Source organism: Belonocnema kinseyi, chromosome 9 (assembly GCF_010883055.1).
Source record: "Belonocnema kinseyi isolate 2016_QV_RU_SX_M_011 chromosome 9, B_treatae_v1, whole genome shotgun sequence".
In the NCBI taxonomy this organism is placed as follows: Eukaryota; Metazoa; Arthropoda; class Insecta; order Hymenoptera; family Cynipidae; genus Belonocnema; species Belonocnema kinseyi.
The window spans coordinates 106,414,689-106,437,637 of NC_046665.1; the positions used below are offsets into that span (position 1 = coordinate 106,414,689).

The 22,949-nt window shown below is 23.4% G+C and overlaps 1 protein-coding gene across 3 annotated transcripts in view; it reads left to right on the forward strand.

Moving 5' to 3' along the window:
• LOC117180034 (phosphofurin acidic cluster sorting protein 2) overlaps positions 1 to 22,949 on the forward strand; it is a 163,285-nt gene that overhangs the window by 78,170 nt on the left and 62,166 nt on the right. For all 3 annotated transcript variants that reach the window (XM_033372330.1, XM_033372329.1, XM_033372331.1), the window contains exons 2-5: positions 1,571 to 1,874; positions 10,659 to 10,946; positions 18,657 to 18,756; positions 18,875 to 19,030. In XM_033372330.1, coding sequence (XP_033228221.1) covers positions 1,571 to 1,874; positions 10,659 to 10,946; positions 18,657 to 18,756; positions 18,875 to 19,030 — 848 coding nt within the window. The remainder of the gene's footprint in view (positions 1 to 1,570; positions 1,875 to 10,658; positions 10,947 to 18,656; positions 18,757 to 18,874; positions 19,031 to 22,949) is intronic.

Below are 22,949 nucleotides of genomic sequence, written 5' to 3' on the forward strand. Positions count from 1 at the left end.
AAATTTGACTCTTTATTGAATTAATGTTTTTTTAAATCTAATTTATGTTAATTATTTTCGTTGCTTTAAAATTCATCTCTCTTAGCAGAAATCTAATATTTTTTTATTGACGTATAAACTATTACATTTTTTGTTTAGAATTCATTTTTTGTAGGCTGAAATTCCAATTATTTGATTAAAAACATCATTATTTTGTTGAAAATTCATCTTTTTTATTGATGTTTGAACCTTTTTGTTAAAAATAATTCCATTATTTTATTGGAAATTGAATTATTCTGTTGAAAATTCAAGTATTTGATTAAAAAGTCATCTTTTTGTTTAAGGATTTTTTTTTAAATATTGCAAAAGTCAGGAAATTCATTTAAGAAGCATTTTAGTGAAGGGTAGTAACTTTAAAATTTTGTAATTAAACTTTGAAATTGCTTTTTTCGCTTTAAAAAAATGTGTTAAAAATATTACAGGATTAAGATTCTGGTTTCTAAATATTAATAGTTAAGAGTAAAATTAGGGATTTTTAAATATTAATGGTCAAAAATTTTTTTTGGAATTTTGAAAATGAAGTTTTGAGGCCAGTCTGACATAATATTCTTGCTAGTAATTTAGTTGTTCTTCCTGGCTATTTTTTTAGTTAAAAATAATTGTATTATTTGGTTGAAAATGAAACAAGTTTGTTAAAAAAAAAAAACATCCTTTTTGGTTAAAAGTTCAAATGTTTTGATGAAATTCGTCTTTGTGATTTGAAAATTCAACTATTTGGTCGAATATTAAAGTTTTCGTTAAAAACTCATATTTAAAATGTTTAAATTCAAATCTTTTGTAAAAAAATTCGTGTTTTTGGTTTAAAAAGTCATTTTTTGTCGGGGAAATTTCATTTTTTTTTCTAAAAATGCAACTGCTTGGATGAAAACTAGTATTTTTTGATCGAGGATATTTAACTATCTTGTTGAAAATACGTCTTCTTTGGTTGAATTCAACTGCTTTTGGTTTTTAATTAAAATATTTTTTGGTTGAAATATCAACTATTACATTTTTCGTTGAAAATTTGACTACATAGTTTAAAGTGGAACTACTTTTTTTAAAATTGATTTCTTACTTGATAATTCATCATTTGAATTTAAAACCCTTTTTTTGTTGAAAAATAATTTTTCAACTAAAAATGTAACTGTTCAATTTTTGGTTTTCAAATTAATCTTCTTTAGTGGAAAATGCGTGTATTGTTGAAAATTAATTTCTTTCTTTAAAATCCTAACTTTTTTGTCGAAATTTAGTTCTCTTTGTTAGTTCAAAAATAATTTTTCAAATTGAAAACATAACCATTCAATATTTGGTTGGATTTTTTTTTTAGTTGAATCTTCATGTACTTTGTAGAAAATTGGTTAGATTTAAAAAGCAGTCATACAGAATCTTGTATTTAATCCACCAGCGCCTGTATTCATTTATTTATTTATTTATTTATTTATTTATTTATTTATAGATAATTTGCCCTTTTCAGTGTCCGTTTTAACTCACTTGGAAAATTAAAAATCGTTTATCGGAATAAATTCTAAGATGTCTTTTTTTTTTCTTACAGACTTTGCTCCTTAACGCTCTCACGACTGGTAATTCTTCGACCCCTGGGTTCCGAATTAGCTTCCATTAGCATCGCCGTCAAAATGCAGAGCTCAAAAAGGACATTACGCTCCAACGAAATGGCCATACCCCCTGGAGGAATGTTAGACACCGAATTGGAACTTCAATTTGCTCTTCAGTATCCACATTTTCTGAAGAGGGATGGCAATAAATTGTTGATTCTTCTCCAGAGACGAAAGAGATATAAAAACCGGACGATGCTTGGGTACAAAACTCTTGCAGAAGGTGTCATTAATATGGCACAAGTAAGTTTTTTTTGTTAATGATGCTAAATTCGGGACCAAAAGTCGGTTCCACTCACTTATTTTCATTGCATCTTGCTCAAAAAAATCTCGGAATTTTTAAATAAAAAGAATCTGATGTTTTGTGATGCGAGTGCAGTTCAGGGTGACTTGCAATCTTGAAATCCTGGACTTCTTAAATTTTCTTTAATGCTCAAAGTGCATGCATGGTAAAAATCAAATTAAAGTGCATCTTGGGTGTTCAATACCCCAGCAAATTTATTCATGTACTGTTTAACCCCTAATGAATATTTTGACACAATAAAATTATCCGATATAGTTTAAGGTATTTTTTATAAATTATAGTTAATTTTATAGCCATTTATTTATTTTAAGTCTGTGAAAAAAATTATTGAAAAAAACAAGTGGAAAAAAGGGTTTTTGTTACTTAACAAAATCATTACTCACGCAATTTTAATTATTTTAACGTGGAAATTTATGACTATACTTTTGAAATAATGTACTTTCATAAAAAAAAGATTGCAACATGGGTGCAAATTATTGTAAAACTTGAGGAACTTTGACATGTAATACTATAAAAATACAAGAAATCGAAAAAAGAGATATATAACCGTATTCTAAAAATTATATTTTATTCAACACATCCACAGTCTGCTCTCGCATGACGCGCTGTCGTAAGTTATAAGCCATCTACAAAGAAAAGAAATGATTTCACTTTATATGATATATTTACGTTAGAAAGTAAACAAAAATCAATAAAATTTCAACAACAAAATTGACTTCAAAATTACTTTTTCACTAAGTGCACATTGGGTGTTAGATACCCTACGCTAAACAACTTTACTTACAGTTAGTATCTCCAACTAAATTTAGATGGCGACACTTACTCAATTTTTTCGAATTGTGTATGGTTTATTAGAGTTTCAAAATTGCTTGGGGTATCATACACCCACAATGCACTTTAAGGCTTAAACCTTGAAAACCTGCTTCTTCTTGAATTTTTCACGAGAACCTTGAATTTGATTTTTTTTTCTTTTTTTGCTATTGAACCGTAATTTTATTTAAATGCGAAGAGCAATTTTAATCTTTGAGCTGGGTGGCCTCTGGACCGGGAAACCGGGAATTTTATGAGACTAGAAAAAACCGGGAAATGATATGAATTTATTGTTTGACCGGGAATTTTCAAATTTTTAGAAGAAAAAAAATCTGCCTAACTTTGATTTCAACAATTTTTTAAATGATTACTTAAATTTTCATCTTTTTCTATTATATTATTCAGTTTAGAATACGCTGAATACGTTTGAAATCGAAAATTTTTGATAAAAAACCTTTCTTGTTAATATACATTAATTCATGATTTTTAAAATTCAACTGTACTTTAAAGTTTAAAAAGTGAATAATAATTGATTTTACAAGACGATTCGGAATTAGTTCACAATTTTAGAATTTCAATTAGAAACTCACAAATCTGAACGCTCTATTGAAAATTAATAAATTATTTTTAATTTTAAAATAACTTCAAAATAATATCTATGTTTATAATCAACAAATATTCAAGAACTTTATTGTTATTCGGTTCAAAGCTAAAATTATTTATCTAAAAAAGTATAAATTCATCATTTTAAAATAATTTATAATAATACTTATGTATATTTTTTCAAGAAAAGTATTTTAAATAAACAAAAATTTTAATTGAATTTTTAAATTTAGTGCAGTTTCTTATAACAATCAGCTAGGACTTTCATTTCACGTTTTTTTATTGCTGAAATGATTTAGAACAAATGTGCCGAGACAGTTTTTTTCGGCACGTTGGGCACAATTAAATTTGCTAGGAGCTCACCGTGTGGAAAGTCTTTATTAATTAAACAAATCTAAATGTCCGTTTTAAACTTTATAAACTATTTTCAATTTTAAAATAACTTCAAAATAATTTATTCATAATTAAAGGCTTTTATCGATTTTCAAATATTATTTCAGTCTAAAAAAATCAATTTTTAGACGATTCGTTTGGAAATTTTTTAATAAAGAAAAAGAACATTTATCACTTAACGTTTAGGAATGTATGACTGTTCATTTAAAATCAGTAATTATAAATTAAATATTCAAAACTAAATAAAAAAACGAAACTTTGAATTTTACAATTTTCCTTTTTCTATTTAATATATTTAATTTGTAACTCAAATTGCTGAATTTTTATTTATAAATAGCAATTGATCACCTATTATTCTCAGAAAAAATTCGAGTAAGTTAAAGATATATTTATTATTTTTGAAAAAATTCAAAATTAATTAAAAATTTGAATATTTTCGAATAATTTAAACGAATTGTCTGCGTGTGTCGACCAAATCCGGCTATTCGTACCAAAATTTCCGTGCAAATAGCAAAATATAGATTTTGGCAAATTTCAAACAAAAAATTTAGAAGCTTTTTGAGAATTATTAAAAAATGTGTAAGAAAAATTCATATACTTTTAGAAAATTTTTAGAAGTTCTAAACAAATTTAAAAAATAATTAAAAATTAAAAAAAAATTTAAACAACATCTATTTGTAGATGTTTCAAGATTTTAACATAAAATTTTGAAGCATTTTAAGGATTTTAAATGTTTTAACATAAAAATAGTTCAACTTTTAGTTTAAACTTTTTAATTTAAAGTGAATCTGAATCATTTAACTCTACAATATTTATGAAAGTTTAAAATTGTTTAACTTGGCAGTTTAACTGAATTTAATAAAAAAAATTTTAGTTGAAAAGCTTCCATACTATGTGTGTAAATTATTGAGAATTGAAATACAAAATTATTGAATTAAAAAACTTACAAACTTCAATTCTGAAAGTTTCAAATTCAAGAGTTTCAAATCAAAATTTTAATAAAAACGATAATCTTCAATCAAATAGTAGAATTAAAAAAAAATTAATTCATAATGAAAATTTAATAATGTAAATATCTTTATTTTAAATAAAAAAAACCCGATGAAATTAAATGAAAAAGGCGAATTTTCACTCACGTATTTTGTGAATGTGCCCTATAAAGTTTATAAATAATAAATTGAAAATTACTTAGAATCTTTTTGAATATCCCAAAATATTTCAAGTCCATTAAATATTTTTGAAATTTTTTATAAGCTTTTGAAAAATTCCTTGGAATTTAACAAAAAACGCTAAAATGTTTAAAACCCTTTGAAATGCCTGGAAACTTTTTAAAGCATTTATACAAATTTCAAATAACTATTTATTTTTAGGTTAATTTTTTTCGAACTTTTCTTAAAATTTTGAAAACATTCTTCAGAATTAAAAAAATGTGTGAAAATCTTCCAGATTTTTTAAACAGTTTTCGAAACTTTTTTTTTATAATATTTTTAAATATTCTCTAAAAATTAATTTTTAAAAATAAATTTCAGGAAATCATTTGAAATATTTTTAAATATTTGAATATATTTTCTTATAAAATTAATTAATGAAAATAAAGAATCAATTAAAATTTTCTCTAGAATCTTAAGAATCAATTCAAAATGAAATGTCTTTGGAAATAATGCAAAGTTTTCCTCATTTTCTTTTTAAATTCTACAAAAATTTTTTTAAGTTGTTTTAAAATGTTCGACATTATTTTTAGACATATTTTGAAGTTTTTACAATTAAAAATCTTCATTCGGAAATTTCGATTAACAAAATTCCAGATGATTCCAAAAAACAAACTGAAACATTTGGTATCAGTTGCATTTTTACAACAAAAAAATTAATTTTCTCAAAAAGAGACAAATTTTTTATAAAACACTTCAATTTTTTAACACGAGAATAATTATTTTCAACAAAATAGATGAATATTGTACCAAAAAATGCGATTTAAAAAAAGTTACACTGTCCACCAAACAGGTGCATTTTTAACTAGAGTGATGAATATTTAATAAAAAATATTAATTTTAAATTAGTTGTATTTTTAATCGAAAAAGACGAATTTTCAACAAAATAGTGAAATTCTCAACCAAAACAGATTGAATGATTTTAAATACAAAATACAAATTTTGAATAAATATTTCTTGTTCAGGTTTATTTGTTCAATTGCTTTCAAGAATAAATAAATATCATTGTTATAAGATTATGAAAAAATTCAAAACGATTTTTGAAGATTTTAGTTATGTCGAAAAGTTACATTTTTTCATTTTATACGATTTTGTCAAATTTTAGGAAAAATTCAAGTCAGTTTGAAATATATTTAGGCTTTTTATAGAAGTTTTTAAAATAAATATATTTTAAACTGACTAGAATTATTTCTAAAATTTTAAAGAATCTTTGAAAATTAAACAAATTTTCCTGAAATCTTCCATATTTATTTCGACTTTTGAAGAAATATTTTGAAATATTTTAAAGCCCTTTTAAATATTCTTTAGAAATTAATTTTTGAAAATAAAAAAAAAATGTTCAGGAATCAAGAAAAGTTTTTTATTTTCTTGAAGCCTTTCAAACTTCTTAAAAATCTTCGAAACTTCGATAACTTTGTAAATATTTTTTAAAAATTTCAAGTCTTTTTAAATATTCTCTTAAAACTGATTTTTTTAAATAGGAAATCTATTTAAACTATCTCATGAATGTTCAGAAACATTTTTTGTTATTGTGAAACTATTTTTATTTCCGAATATTCAAAAATTTACATTCTTTCAACTTAATATTTTTTTAAAGTATAATTAATTTTTAATCTTTATAAAACTTCTAAATATCTCTTAAACTTACTTGAATGTTGTACAAAAACTTTGTAATCTTGTTAGTTTACAAATGTTTAGATCACATTTTTTCTCGAAATTTTAGGAAACAATTTAAGATGTTTTGAAATCTTTGTTAATTTTTTCTTAAAATTCATTTTTCAAACTAAAAGATCAGTGTACATTTTTCCAGAAATTTGAAACAATTTTTTCTTATCGCGAAATTTTTAAAAAATTTTAAGAAGCTTAAAATTTTTTATTTCAAAATATTCAGAAATGTACATTTTTTCAAGCTTTTTGGAAATTTGTTCAATTTTTTAATTAATTTTGAATCCATTTAAAACTTTTACATGTCTCTTAAACTTGATCGAATTTTTTTATGAATCTTTATAATCTTGCTAATTGAAAATTTTCACTTTAAAATCGTCTATTTTTTCGAAATTTTAGGAAATAAATTTACATGTTTTGAAATCTTTGTCAATTTTATTTTAGAATTTATATTTTTCGCTTTTTAATGATTGGATGGAAAACAGTTATTTCACTATTGTATTTACGAAAAAGAAAACCAGGAAAAACTTGATTTATTGACTCTCTGATTTCTAAAATATTATAAACATATTAAATGAAAATTTTTGACCCAGATAAAGTTTCCAGTTGTTGAGACATTTTGTAGTCGACTTTAGCGGCTAGAAGCATTTCAAATGCATAGTAAAAATTCTAAAATTAGCGTAAGAGTTGATAATGTTTCAGTTTTAAACATTCTTACTATTTGTAAATTATAAAATTATTTTCAACTTTACTATCGAATTCATTAAGCATTAAAGTTACCAATCATTCAGGCATTTTAAACGATTACATTACTTATGCAATAGCAATTTGAAAATAAATTAAAATTAGACTACTTAAAAATATTATGATTTTCATATTTGTGCTTATCCATCTGCAATTCTAAAGCTGAAAAGTATAAAAATGTTGACTTTATTAAATTCAAAGACATTTAAATACTCGTTTTTAAATTCCTTTAACTGTTATTGTAAAATAAAATTTAATTGCTCTTCTAAAATAGAAGGCTTTTAAATTTAGTCTAAACCCATTTCGAAATCAGATGTTTCAGTATTTAACGGCTTTTAAAATCGAAGAGTATCAAGCTTTGGATCCCTTCCAATGTGAAAGCTTTAAGTTACAATCCTCTCAAGTTTGGATGCTTTGAAATTTAAAGGTTTTCAATGGTCAAATTTCCGTCAAATCAAGCATGATTTGACTGAAAAATTAGTAATTTCTACTGACAAAACCTGCTTTTTATGTCATATGACATGACTGATTTTCAGTCAATATAAATGACTGATTTATTTGCTATAATAAAATATTAAAATTATTTCTGGCGTAAAAGTCTTTATTAAAATTTTTCGTTAAATTTCTACTCTTAAATAAATGATTGACATTATTCATAACTGATTTAATTAGTGAAAGTTACTGGTTTTATTATTTTTTAAACTACTGATTAAATCAATACATCTTTATTGGTAGCAACTGTTCCTTTAAATTTAAAATCGAAGTATTTTTTTGATGAAATATCAACTGTTACATTATTTGTGGCGAATTTTTTCTTTTTATTAATAATTGAACAACTTGGCTGAACTACTTTCTTAAAAGTTCATTTTTTCTCGAAGAATCATTTTAGTTTAAAATTCTTTTTTTTTGTTTTGTTAAAAATTCTCTTTTTTTTAACTACGACTTTAACTATTTAATTTTTGGCTTTAAATGAACCTCTTTAGTTGATAATTCAACTATTTGGCTGATGATTGAACTATTTTGTTGGAAATTCGTCTTTTTTCTTGAATTCTAATGTTTTTTATTGAAGTTTATAATCTTTTTTGGTTAAAATGTTCTTTATTTAATATCGAAATGTTTGTTGTTTGAATTATCCAATATAACTATTTTATATTATTGTTATTATTATTCATTTATTTGGTTGAAAATTCGTTATAATTTTTGTTAAAAATTAATTTTTTAACTTAAAATTTACCTATTCCATTTTTAGTTAAAAAATTATCTTTTTTCGTTGCAAATTCAACTATCTGTCTCGAAATTTGTACTTTTTTTCGAAAAATGCATTTTTTTGTTTAAAAGTTGAACCACTTGGTGAAGAGTTTAACTAATTTGTTGAAAGTTCATTTTTGATTAAAGAATCGTCGTTGTAGTTCAAAATTCATTTATTTGGTAGAAAATTAGTTATTCTTTTTGTTCAAAATTAATTTTTTGATCTAAAAATTTACCTATTCAATTTTTTGTTAAAAATTGATATTTTTTCGTTTCAAATTCATCTATTCGCTTGAAAATTCGTACTTTTTTATAGAAAATTAATCTGCCTGTTGAAAAATACATTTTTTCTTTTGTTTAAAAATCCAACTACTTGGTTAAAAGTTTAAATAATTTGTTGAGCGGTCATTTTTATTAAAAATTCATCATTTTTAGTTGAAAATTCATTTATTTGGCTGAAAATTCGTTATTTTTTCGGTTGAAAATTAATTTTTTCACCTGAAAATTTATCTATTCTATTTTTGGTTCAAAAATGATATTTTTTGTTACAAATTCAACTATTCGTTTTAAAATTCGTACTTTTTGGTAGAAAATTAATCTTCCTGGGGAATAATGCATTTCTTTCTTTAAAAATCCAACTACTTGGTTAAAAGTTCAACTAATTGTTTGAAAATTCAGTTTTGATTAAAGGTTCATAATTTTAGTTAAAAATTAATTAATTTGGTTGAAAATTCAACTTTGTTGAAATTTCGTTTTTTCGTGGAATATTATTCGTTTTAGTTGAAAATTCATTTTTTTACGGAAAATTTAACTACTTGGAAATTGAAATAGTTTGTTAATTGAAAATTGAAATATTCCATTTTTTAATTAAAAATATATATTTTTCAGTTGCAAATTTAACTATTTGGTTAAAAATTCGTACGTTTTGGTATAAAATTAATCTTTTTTGTGAAAAATGCATATTTATTTTGTTGTAAAATCAACAACTTGGTTGAAAGTTGAAGTCCTGTGTTACAAATTTATTTTTTTGTTTATGATTCATCATTTTAGTTTGAAAATTTATTTGTTTGGTTGGCGATTAAACTATTTTGTTGAAAATCTGTTTTTTTTTTGCAAATTAATTTATTCAAGTTCCAAATTCCAAATTTTGTTGAAGATTTAACTATTCTATTTTTGGTTGAAAAGGGGTTTTTTGACTCGAAAGTATGACAGATTGGATAATTTAAAATGACGGTTTTTTATCTGATTAATTTGAAAAGTCCTTTCGACTGATTAAAATTTAGAGTCTAAGGGTCATTCCATGGAAGATGCACCCCCTACATTTTTTGTGTGAAATATATATATCGTTCTTTGTTGAAAAATATTTAATACGTATTTTTTTATTTCAATATGGTATGCAAAATTTCCGAGGAATAAATTTTTGAAAATTATCGTTTTAAAAAAAGTAATCGTCTTAACTTTTTTATAACTGAAAAAGTATTTATCAAAAAAATTTCAAACATTTATCTGTTATGCACTTGATCCTGAACTTCAAAATTAAGTATACTGAAAAGTTCTTCCATTGAATTTTCATAATTAAATTATGCATTTTTATAACCAAATAGTGTTTTCTAAAAAAAGGACCTAATTTTTTTCACTTTTTTGTGGATTAATATTTCTAACACATTCCAGAATATACTGTAAAAAATTCAAAGTGGAGAAATGAATAGTTATTGAATGATGACTTTTCAGCTGATCAACCGGATCAACCTCATATTAGATAAAATGTTTTACAAAATTTTATAAATACTTTTTCAGTTATAAAAAAGTTAAGACGATCACTTTTTTCAAAAGGATCATTTTTAAAAATTTATTTATCTGAAATTTTGCATATCATATTGAAATAAAAAAATACTTATTAAATATTTTTCAATAAAGAACGAAAAATATATAAATTTCACACAAAAAAAAATTTAGGGGGTAAATCCCCTGTGGAATAATGACCCCTAAATTTAATGTTATGTTTGCGAGTTATTTCAATCCAATCTAATCCTTTGGTTGAATTTTATTAAGGTTTTACAGAAGCAGATGGACCTGGAATTAGACTTGGTATCCGATAAAGCGGAGAAATACGGCGGTCATTCGATAGTTTTAGCTCGAGTCAATGTCGTCGCTCTGAGTTCGCAGCCAGTGGATCACGACAAGCGACTCATGAACGATCCCAACGAACGGCTATGCCAAGAATTTAGCGACGAGGAAGAGGAGTTCAGCTCGGAAGGTGAAGCTGAAGGTAGCGACAGTGAACCGACGTTAGAAGTTCACAGACGCAAAAGTCGAGGGAAAATTCCTGCCAATGCGAGGGTAAATTTCCTCGATTATTCATTCTTTATTCCAATTTTATTATTAGATTGATTATTGCCTTATTAATGTTTATTTAAAATTAATAATAATAATAATAATAATAAAAATTCATTTATTATTAGATTATTAAATCACAAGGTGTCCAGCGGCCTTGAAAACCTGGAAATTTCCTTGATTTTTTTTTAACTTTGAAAACCTGAAAATCTCCTTCAATTTTTCACGAGAATGTTGAACAGTTAGGGGATAGCGAGTTGACCGGAAAACTGGGAAATGCTCGGAAATTCAATTTAAAAACCGGGAATTTACTTTTGATTGTAGCAATCATCAAGTTTTCATTATTTTAATAATTCTGGTCAATTTAGAAGAGTGATTTCTACTTTTTTTTTACAGTTGCAGGGCTTATGGGAAATGACAGTGAATTTTTTTTACGGGGAATTTCACAAATTTGTAGAAGAAAAATCTGCTCACTTTCGATTTCAACAGTTTTAAAATAATTAGTTGAATTGTTATTTTTTTACAATTATGCTATTATTTAGCTTAAAGTGCGTATTTCAAAATTTTGTTACTTTCAAAATTTTCCGTTTAAAATTTTTATTTCTAAGCTTACATTTTTAATTTAAAGCATTTTTAAATGCGTGTGACTGAAGGTTTATAAACTATTTACAACTTAAAAATAACTTCATATTAATATATTCTTAATTAAAGGATTTTATTAAATTAAAAATATGATTTCAGTCTAAAATATTCAATTTTTAACCTGTTTGAATTTGAAATTTTTAATTAAAAAAGATTAATTATTGAATATTTAGCCAAATTTAATTAAGCCAAATTATTATGGAACAGTTCAAATTTCGAAGAGTCTTTGAACTTTAAACATTACAATTTTAATTGTTGTATTTGAAAAATGCTTAATTTATAAGTGAAATTTTTAAATTTTCATGTATAATTTAAAAATTGAAATTTGTTAAAAATTTTTGAATAATTTAAAGAAATATTTAGGAGTTTTAAAAAGAGTAAAAGTTATCATGCAAATTTTAGAAAGTTTTCTTAAAATCTTCTCGAATCTTTTTTTAAAACGTTTGTTAAAATCTTTGAAAAACTTTTTAGATATTCACTTCAAATAATTTTTCAAAATGAAAAGTTATTTTTAATTTTCCTAGGAATCTTAAGAAAATGTTTTTATTATTTTGAAGCCTTTCACAATTCTTGAAAAGAATCTAACTTTTTTGTTTAAAATATACGAAAATCTACATCCAAATTGTAAAGGAATTTTCTCAAAATTGCAGGATTTTCTGAAAATTGTAGAAAAAATTCAATTCATTTTGACAGATATTTTGAAGTTCTGAAAAAATTTCCGAAATCATTTTTAATTTAAAACAACTTCTAGATTTCTCAAGATTTTGAAATAAAATTTTGAAGCTTTCCAAGGATGTTTAAACTATTTAAAAAGAAAATAATTGAATTTCTATTTTAAGAAGTGTTTAGTTAAAATTGTTAAAATTTTTCAATATTTGATGTTGTTTCTAGCTTAAAATTCCTTAAAATTATATAATTTTGACATTTTTAAAGTTCATTGTTTGATTTTTTAATTTAGAACATTGAAAATGATAACGTGAATTTATATTTTTTTAAATTGAAAAATATTAGTAACTTCAATTTTATACGCGTAAATTATTGAGCATTTGAATACAAGAATTTTTAATTAAAAACTTTTAATTTCAAATTTTAAAAGTTCAAAATTTAACAGTTACACTTTGAGCGCTTTCATTTGCAGCTCAGTTTTTATTACCTCGTGTAAAAATTTTTTTAGCTTAAGTATTACATTTTTTTAATTTAACTGGCCGTGAAAAATGTTTGCGAACCGGGAAATGACCGGGAATTTATTGCGTCGATTAAAACGGCTACCCTGAACAGGGAATTTATGACATGGTTTAATAAATCTGATCCAAGTCAAAATTCGTCACAATTTAAAAGTTCCTTCTTCCAAATTTTATAAAAAGTAGAGTACTTTAAGCAGTTTTTAGAGTAGAAGTAGTATTCCGCAATTGGAAATATTTCTGAATTATATTATAACTTTCTTTACATTTTTCGTTGGGAATTCATCTTTTTTTCTTGAAAATTCAACTATTTGGGCTTAAAAGAAAAACTCTTTCAAAAAATTATTTTTTAATTGGCATATTCATTATTTTAATTGAAAATTAATCTCTTTTTAAAATGTTTGAAAGTTATTATATTTTTTGAAATTGAAAATTTAACCGTTCCATTCTGGATGGAAAATTGACCATTTCTAGTAAAAAATTTAAGAATTTGGATGTAGAAAATCGACTTTTTGGTATAGTTTTTTTTTCTTTTCAAAGTTAATCTCCTTGTTTAAATTTATTCATCTTTCTAATTGAAAATTTATTTGTTTGGTTGAAAAATGAGCTCTCTAATTGAAAACTTGTTTTTTCAACGAATGAAAAGGAATTTTTTACCGAAAATTTAACTATTTTTCTGAAAATTTGATTTTTTGGGTTAAGGATTACGTTTTTAACGGCAAATTTAACTATTCTATTTTTGGTTGAAATTTTCTCTTTTTCTAATTAAAATTTACCTATTTAGTTGAAAATTGATATTCTTTATTTAAAAAGTCAACTTTTTTTGAAAATTCATGTAATTTGTGAGGAATTCATCTTTTTTTTTGTAGAAAATTACTCTTGTTGATTGAAAATTTATCAGTTTGGTTAAAAATTCAACAGTTATATAAATTTGTTTTTTTGTAATTAAAAATTTATTTATTTCTTTGAAAATTCACGTATTTAAAAATATATACTTTTTTGGTAGAAATACAACTTTTTTCTTTGAAAGTTAATTTCATCGTTTAAAAAAATTTTCTTTTTGATTTAATATTCAAGTATTCCAGTAAAATATTCATCATTTCATTTGAAAATTTATTTTTAAGATTAAAAATAAATTTATTTGGCTGAAAAATAACCCCTTTTGGTGAAAATTAATTTTTTTATTGAAGATTCATCATATTAATTAAAAATTAATTTCTTTCATTGAAAAATGAGCTATTTTATTGAAAATTTGTTTCTTTTTTGGTTAAAATTAATTTTATTCTTGAACTTAAAATAAAAAACTTTAATAATTACTGAAAATGTGGTGATTTGATTTTGGGTTGAAAAATGATTTTTTTTAGTTGAAAATTGTTTTCTTTTTTTTTTTTTTTTTTGGTTGAACATTTCTCATCGTTTTGTTTAAAAATTAAATTATTTCAGATACATATTAATAATTTTAGTTGAAAATTCATCTGTTTTTTTCAAATTTCACTATTCCAGTTAAAATTTCATAATTTTATTTAAAAATTCATTTATTTTGCAATTTTTTGCTCTGTTGTGTTAAAGGATGTTTGAAATGAATTTGGAAGAAATATCTTTTTTAGAAGAAATATTGTTATTGAAAAGTTTTTTATTTATAAAGATATAATTTATCTTTTGTCCATTGCAGAATAAAGAGATTTTAGGACACTTTTTTAGATTGTATTAATTATTTTATAGAATGCAACGAACATTTTGAATAATTCTATAAGGTTTTATTTCTTCTTCGCTAATGTAGCATTTTAAAGTGTAGATTTTTTGTGATATTCAACTTAAAAATTTTGTGCCAGATTTTAAAAGGTTACGAAATAATTCTAAACATTTCAAAATATTTCAAAATTTTTTTTAATCTTTTATAATGTTTAAAAGCATTTTAAACATTTCAAAAAGAGTTTACAAATTTCAAAGATTTGAAAAGGATTAGAGGATTAGAAAAAGGCGTTCAGAAAAGATTTCAAAAATTTAACAAAGATTTGGAATATTTCGCAAAGATTTTAAAACTTTGAAAGGGTTTTAAGGATTTTCAATATTTTAAAAAGGGTACAGAACACCAGGTGTGGAAGATTTGAAAACATTGCAATTTTTTTTAATGATTTCAAAAGATTTCAAATATTTTAATGATTTTAAATGAATAAACACATTTTCAAAAATAGTTCAAAGTATTCATTAGGATTTAAGAAGATTTCCAGAATTTCAAAGATTTCAGTAATTTTAAACAATTTTAAAAGGTTTCAATAAATTTGAGATTTTTATAGATTTCAATGATTTCAAACAAACACATAAGATTTCACAAATATTTCAACGATTTTATAAAAATTTTTTTATTCTGAGATTTGAAAAAGGGTACAGTATACCAGATTTCAAAGCACTTAAAGAATTTAAACTATTTCAAATTTTTTTAGAAGATTTCAAAAGGTTTCACAAAGATTTCGAATATTTTACATAGATTTTTTACATTTCACAAAGATTTTAAAACCTTCAGAAGAGTTAAAGTATTTTAAATATTTGAAAAAAAAAAGATTTCTTAAGATTTTAGAACATTTTAAAGATTTGCAACGATGTGAAATTTTTTTAGGAGATTTCACAAATATTTCAAATATTTCAAAAAGGGAGTACACCAGATTTAGGAGATTTCAGAACATTTCAAAAATTTTAAATAATTTCAAATTTTCTAGAATATATCAAAATATTTCACGAAAATTTTTAATATTTCAATGATTTCAAAAAATTTTACAAATATTTCAAAGAATCCATAAGGATTTCAAAAGATTTCAAGAATTTCAAAGATTTCGAAAAGGGTACAGTAGATCAAAATACAAAATATCTCAAATATTTTAAACGTGTTAACATTCTTTTAGAAAATTTCAGAAATTTTAAAAGATTTCAAAGATTTCGGAATATTTAAAAAGTTTTAAACATTATCGAAAGGAACGCAACAGTTTTCACAAACAAAGATTGAAGAAAGATTTCAAAAAATTTCACAAATATGTATTTCAAAGGATTCCAGGATTTCAAAGATTTTACCATTTTTTTAAAAGATTTCACAAAGATTTAAAAAAATTTGAAGTATTTCAAAAACTTTACCAAGATTTAAAAATATTCCCAAAGATTTCCCAAAGATGAATTATGTTCAGGAAATCAGAATGTAGTCAGGGAGTTTATAAAAAAGACGCTATAAATAACATTCAAGGATAATCAGTTCGATTTTTTTTGAAATTTTAATTTTAAATTGTATTCCATTTATAAAAGATTATAAAAAAGTCCTTGAATATTAATGGTAAGGGAAAAAGAAAAATCGATAAGGGAAAAATGAGACAATTTCGTAAATATTGTTTTGCGGCTATCATGATATAATATTCTTGTTAGTAATTTATCTGCTTGTATCTTCATGTATATTTCTTATTTTTCAGTTGCTTCCTCCTAGCGATTACATTTTTAGTTTCAAAAATTGTCATTTGATTCAAAATGCAACAATTTTGTTAACAAGTTCTTCTTTTTGCCTAAAAACCTTTTTTATTGAAAATTCACATTTTTGTGTTGGAAATTCAACTATTTTGGTAAAAAATGAACTTTTTTTTTAAATTCATCTGTTTGGTTTAAAAGTTCATCTGTTTTTTATTAGAAACTCCATATTATAGATAAAAATGCCAATGCTTGATTCAAAATTAAGCTTCTTTGGCTGAGGATTTAATTATTTTGTTGAAAATTCAACATTTTTCATTTAAAATTTAAATCTTATTTTTTTCAATATCTACTACTAGAAAATTAACTTTTTGTTGATAATTCAACTGTAATCTTTCTTGTTTGCAATTTAAATTTTCTTTTTTATCTCGTCTTTTTCGCTTAATATTACAGCTCTTTTAGTAGAATTTTCATATTTTTGAATAAAAAAGAATTAGTTTTCTTTTTGTTTAAAATTAATTTTTTACTGAAAACGTACTTTTCCCATTTTTAGTTAAAATTTTTTTTTTAGTTCAAAGTTAATCTCTCTTAATAGAAAACTAATCTTCGTGGTTTGAAATTTATTCTTTTTGGGAACAAATGCAACTGTTCGGTTGAAAAGTAACCCTTTCTTTACAATTCATATTTTGGGCAAAAAATTCAATAATTTTGTTGATAATGCAACTATTTGGTTGAAAATTCCACTTTTAAGTTATTAAATTCAACAATTTTGTTCTTTATGTAATTATCTATTTGCTAATGCAACTGTTTTTGGTTGTTATTCAATCTTTTATGTTTGAAAATTCGACATTAAATGTTCTCTTGTTTATTTAAAAACGATACTTTTTGGGTAAAAATTAAACTATTTTGATGCAAATTTATATTTTAGGATTGAGAATTCAAAATTTTTTTACAAAAAATTCGTCTTTTGGTTTAAAAGTTCAAGAATTTGAATTAAATTTTTTTCTTTCTCGATTTGAAAATTTTTTTTTTTGTGTTGAAAATTCGTCTCTTTGGTTCAAACTTGATATTTTTTAACTGAAAATGCAACTGTTGGTTTTAAAATTCATCTTTTTTGTTAGCAAATTAATCTTTTTGGTTCAAAATTTGTCCTTTTGTTTTTCACAATTCATCTCTTTTGTTAAAAATTTCGTCTTTTTTGGTTGAAATATCAACTATTACATTTTTTTTTTTAAATTTTTTTCTTTCGTTGAAAATTCGTTATTTCGGGTTGAAAATAAATAATTTTGGTTTAAAATTCGTCCCCTTGGTTCCAAACTTGATATTTTTTAGTTGAAAATTTAACTATTTTTTTTAAAGTTCGTCTTTTTGTTAGAAAATTAGTATTTTTAGTTTAAAATTCATCTTTTTGTTTTTTAAATTCATCTCTTTTGATTAAAATATCCACTATTGTATTTTGTGGAGAATTCATTTTTTTAAGTTGAAAATTCAACTGCTGGGTTACAAATTTAACTATTTTGTTGAAAATTTATATCTTAGATTGAAAAATTCAACTTTTTTTAGAGAAAATTCGTTTTTTGGCTTGAAAGTTCAACAATTTGAAGGAAATTTCTTTCTTTCTTGATTGGAAAAACCATTTGTACATGTTAAAAATTCGTTATTTGGGATTGAAAATTCATCATTTTGGTTTAAAATTCTTCTCCTTAGTTCCAAACTTGATATTTTTTTAGTTGAAAGTTTAACTATTTTTTTTTTAAATTCGGCTTTTTTGTTAGAAAATTATTATTTTTCGTTTAAAATTCATCTCTTTTGGTAAAAATGTCGTCTTTTATGGTTGAAATATCAATTATTACATTTTAGGTTGAGAATTCATTTTTTTAGGATGATAATTCAACTGCTCGGTTAAAAATTTAACTATTTTCTCAAAAATTTATATCTTAGGTGAAAAAAATCAATTTTTTTTTTAGAGAAAATTCGTTTTTTGGCTAGAAAGTTCAACAGTTTGAATAGAATTTATTTATTTCTTGATTGGAAATTATTTGTACATATTGAAAATCCGTCTTTTGATTTGAATATTCATCATTTTAGTTGAAACTTCACCTCTTTTGTTGAAAATTTCTATTTATTAGTTGAAGATTTAACTATTTGTTTTAAAATTCGTCATTTTTGTAGAAAATTGATCTTATTGGTTTAAAAATTCATCTTTTCGATTTTAATATTCATCTCTTTTGGTACAAACTTGATATTTGCGGTTAAAATGTCAACTATTACATTCTTTTTTGGGAAATAAACTGTTTTTCTTTATGGATAGAAAATTAAAATGTTTTCTTGAATAATCATCTTGTTATGTCAGAAAAGTAAACTTTTTTGTTTGAAATAATTAAACTTGATTTTTTTTTATTTCCCGATAAATATGAAAAGTTACAAACTAAATTTTTACATCTTTCAGCAAAGGAACTTGAAACAAAAATTCATTTCCCTCCTGAAACGATTCCGGGTTTCTGAAGAATTGGAACATGACCAGGAAGAAATCAGCCAGAAATTATCTGGTAAGACCAGTTTATTTTAAGACAACTATCATTCTTAATCAAGCCAAGTTTTTTCTTCATTCTCTAGATTATAATTGAATTTCCAGCGTCTCGATTGAAATTTTCGGATAATTTTTAGGAGGTGGAATGGAGATTGATGAACTCTTCGACGAACTGGAAGATTTATCCGACAGCGGTCCAGAGTTGGATACAATGTCGATTAGCAGTACACCAAAACCATCTCTTCGGCCATTTTTCAGCTCGAGTCGTTCCCTTTTGGCGCCTCCAAATGCCGGTAAATAATCCAAAACTAAATAGCTTTCTTCGTCTCGTAGAAGTTGTGGCACGTTGGAAGCCAAGCAATAATTTTATTTTTTTTTCTATTCGAATCATAATTACATTTGTGTGACCTTCATTTTTTTTTAGTACATATTTTTAAATGCATCCCAGTGGATGCAGTTGTATGTAAAATTGCTGATATCGGAAAGTATTTGTCGTGCTTAGAAAACCTGAACGTTAGATTACTAGTTATCAAATTCAAAACTCATTTTTTACGAGTCGAGCTTTTTTATCTTTTTCGTAAGTCAAAATCTTTTAACAGTTTCACAATCATAGTCCGCTTTTGGAAAAGAGCATGACAGGAATCATTCAAGTATTTTAGTTATCGATCAAGAAAATTATTAGACGACGGATTATAGCAATTGTGAAATTATTTCTTGATAATTTCGAATTGAAAACGTTTGACGTTGAAGAAAAATGTATGAAATTACTTTTAATTTAAAACTTTCCAATTCAAAATATTTTAGATAGCTAAAATTTAAATAGAAAAATACAATATTTTGAATGGAATGAAGAGGAATTGAATAAAATTCTGAATATAAATAAAAATATATTCGGAATAAAAGCGTTTTAATTTGGATGATTTTAACGTGAAAAAATTGAAAACGGAAGCTTTCAAAATTCAAAAACTTCAAGCTAAATTTTGTTTATTTGGTCATTTTCTTTAGGAAGAAGTGGAAATTGTCTCATTTCTAATTTAAAGCGTTCAAAATTGAAAAAATTTATTTTTCATTCATATTTTACGATTCGATTTTTAAAAAATTGACCATTTAAAGCATTTAAAATTTAATAATTTAAAAGTGAAAACTTTTGCATTTAATAAACTTCAATTCAAAACGATTAAAATTTGACAACTTTAAATTGAAAACTAAATTAAATATTTTAAAGTAAAAGCTTCTATAATTATAGAAATCTAAATTTTTATTCAATTAAAAAACTTACGATTTAACGTAAAAATTGATTTGACAAATTTGTCTAAAATCAAAAAATTAAGTCACCTTTTTTTCACCGTTCAAAATGGAAAAAAATTTCAATTTAAAACCTTTAACATTGAATTATTATAAAAAAGCGTTCAAAATCAAACGTAATTTTAAATAGGAAATGTTTAAAAAAATTAGATGCACAGAATTATTATATTAAAACTTTATTGTACTCAAATCCTTAAAAAATGATATTACTTTACGTAAATTTAAATGTTTAGAAATTAACAATTTTCAAAATGTCAATTATACTTTTCGAAATTCAATTTTCGTCAGTTTCAAATTCAATAATTTTATATTTAAATATTCTAAATACTTTGGTTTCAATTTTCAACGCACAAAACTTTATGTTTTTTTTTTAATTCTTGGAAATCGTGGAATATAAAAATGAAAAATTTGATGCAAACTTTTCAGTTTTAAGAATTTGTAATTGAACGAATTTAATTAAATGCATGCAGAATAAAATTAAAACAATGAAAAATTAAGATAATTTCACGCATTGAAGCCCTAAAATAAGCAGATTTTAGAACTAGGCATTGAATATTGAAATTTTTCATTTGGAAAATATTCCAAAAAGTTCGGCATTTCAAACTCAGTTTAAAAAAAATGTTGTATTGAAAAATTGAATAATTCCCTTAGTTTATTATGGATTCAATTTTAGAATTCTGAATTTTTTGGGTAAATTTACTTAAATTAATATAAGTGTATTTAATTTGGCGATAAAAAATGTAAATGGTTAAATTTTGAAAGTATAATTGACAAATTAAAAATGGTTAATTTCGAAAAGTATAACTAAAAATTGAAAAATGTTTAATTTATAAAAGATTTAAATTTACTCAAATTAAATTCTATATGAAGTTCGGATTTATCTAAGTTTAAAATTTTTCATTTTCTAATATTTCCCATTTAAAATTAATTTTTATTTTAATCGTTTTTTTTTTAATTTAATTTTAAAGGTTTCATTGCAAATTTTTCCATTTTAAACGATGAAAATAAAAATTTATTTTTTTAGAAAAAAATGGCCTAATCAATTGTTATCTCAAATCATAATTTTTTCAATTTAATAAAAATATAGATTTTCAGAAACTTTTACTTTGAAATATTCAATTGAATTTAAAATAGTAAATTATCAAAATTTAATCGCTTCAGATTTAAATTTATTAAAATTCAAAAGTTTTCACTGTTAAATTATTCAATTTTAAATTCTTTTTAATCAGAAATAATACAATTTTATTTTTATTTCTCTGAATTTTAAATGATCTATTCTTGAAAATCCTATTCGCAAAATATTCCATTTTCAGCCTTCTGAAATTTTAATCTGAAATCATTCAATTTTGAGATTATTGAATTTAAAATAATTTAATTCTGAATGCTTTAAATTAGAAATGAGACCATTTTTAATTCTTTCCAAAGAAATTGTCGAAATTAAAAAAATTTGGTTTGAAGGTTTTAAATTTTGAAAGCTTCTGTTCCAAACATTTTCTAATTTAAAATTGTCAAATTTTAAATGACTTTATTCAGAAATGTTATAAGTTCAATTCTTTTTCGTTCCATTTAAAATATTGTTTTTCATTGTTAAAATTTTACCTGTCTAAGATATTTTCTATTGGGATGTTTTCAATTCAAAATCATTTCATACATTTAATTAAATTTTAAATGTTTTCAATTTGAAATTATCAAAAAAGAAATTATCAAGAAGCTAACTTCAAAGTAACTCTAATCCGCTCACTAAAAATGAGTATCCAATTTTTTTTCAAGCTTGGAATTATCATTTAGCGATATTTATTTTTAATTATTTTTTTGTCTTTCTCAAATAAGTACATATTTGATATCATGTGTTCTGGCTTATGCTATGTTTTGTTCATGTTTCGCATTGTAATTGCAATTTCTTTCAATAACAAGGGAGTAATATCGCAAATTTACATCTCATGTACTGTCGTTAATTTTAAAAGCTACCTTCCTAGTGAAGAATATTGTATTTGCATTGTTGTTGCTTTGAAATATTGTTGATGGAAAAAGTGGTCACGAATCTCGAAAATTTCTTTTTTCATCAGGGTGTCTATTTGACCGGGAAATTCGGGAAATGACCAGGAAGTTTATTCAGTGACATGGATTTTTTTCTGAATTAGATAAGAGATTTGAATATCACTTGAATCTGTGATTATAAGTTTATTAAAATGTTTTAAAATTCAGTATGTAGACACCCATTTGTTAGGATTTCAGGCTTCACACTCGTTTCCCTATTCTCTTTCGCTTTTTTTTTTTAAAGAATCCCTATTTTTCTCCGTTTTCTCGTGTTTTTTTTTTTTTCATTAATGCAAACTTAATATTATATTTCTTTTCGGAAAGCATCTCGTTTGGTTGAAAATGTAATTATTTTGTTGAAAATTCAAATATTTTCTTATTCGTCATATTTTTTGGTCGAGAATTCTTTTTTTGTTGAAAACTTTTTTTTTAGCTGAAAACTTAACTTTTCCAAATTGAACCATTCGATTTTTCACTGAGAATTCATATATTTCATTGGCAGTTTAATTAATTCGTTGAAAGTTCAACTAAGTTCATTGATAATTCATTTTATTGATTAAGGATTGACCTATTTTGTTGAAAATTCGTTTTTTTTTAAATAATTTTTTATCTGAAACTTTAAATATTTCATTTTTGTTGTAGAAAATTGATCGATTTTAATTGAAAATTAATTTATTCGTTGGATAATTGATCGTTTTTAGTTGAAAATATTGAACTATTTTGTTGGAAATCTTTCTTTTAAATTAATTTCTTATCAGAAAATTTAAATGTACAATTGTGGGTCCGGATGCAATAAGGGCACATAAAATTTTTTCGTGCGAAAACGAAGTCCCCTGGAGGCTTTAGAAAAAATTTTCGAATTTTAATTTT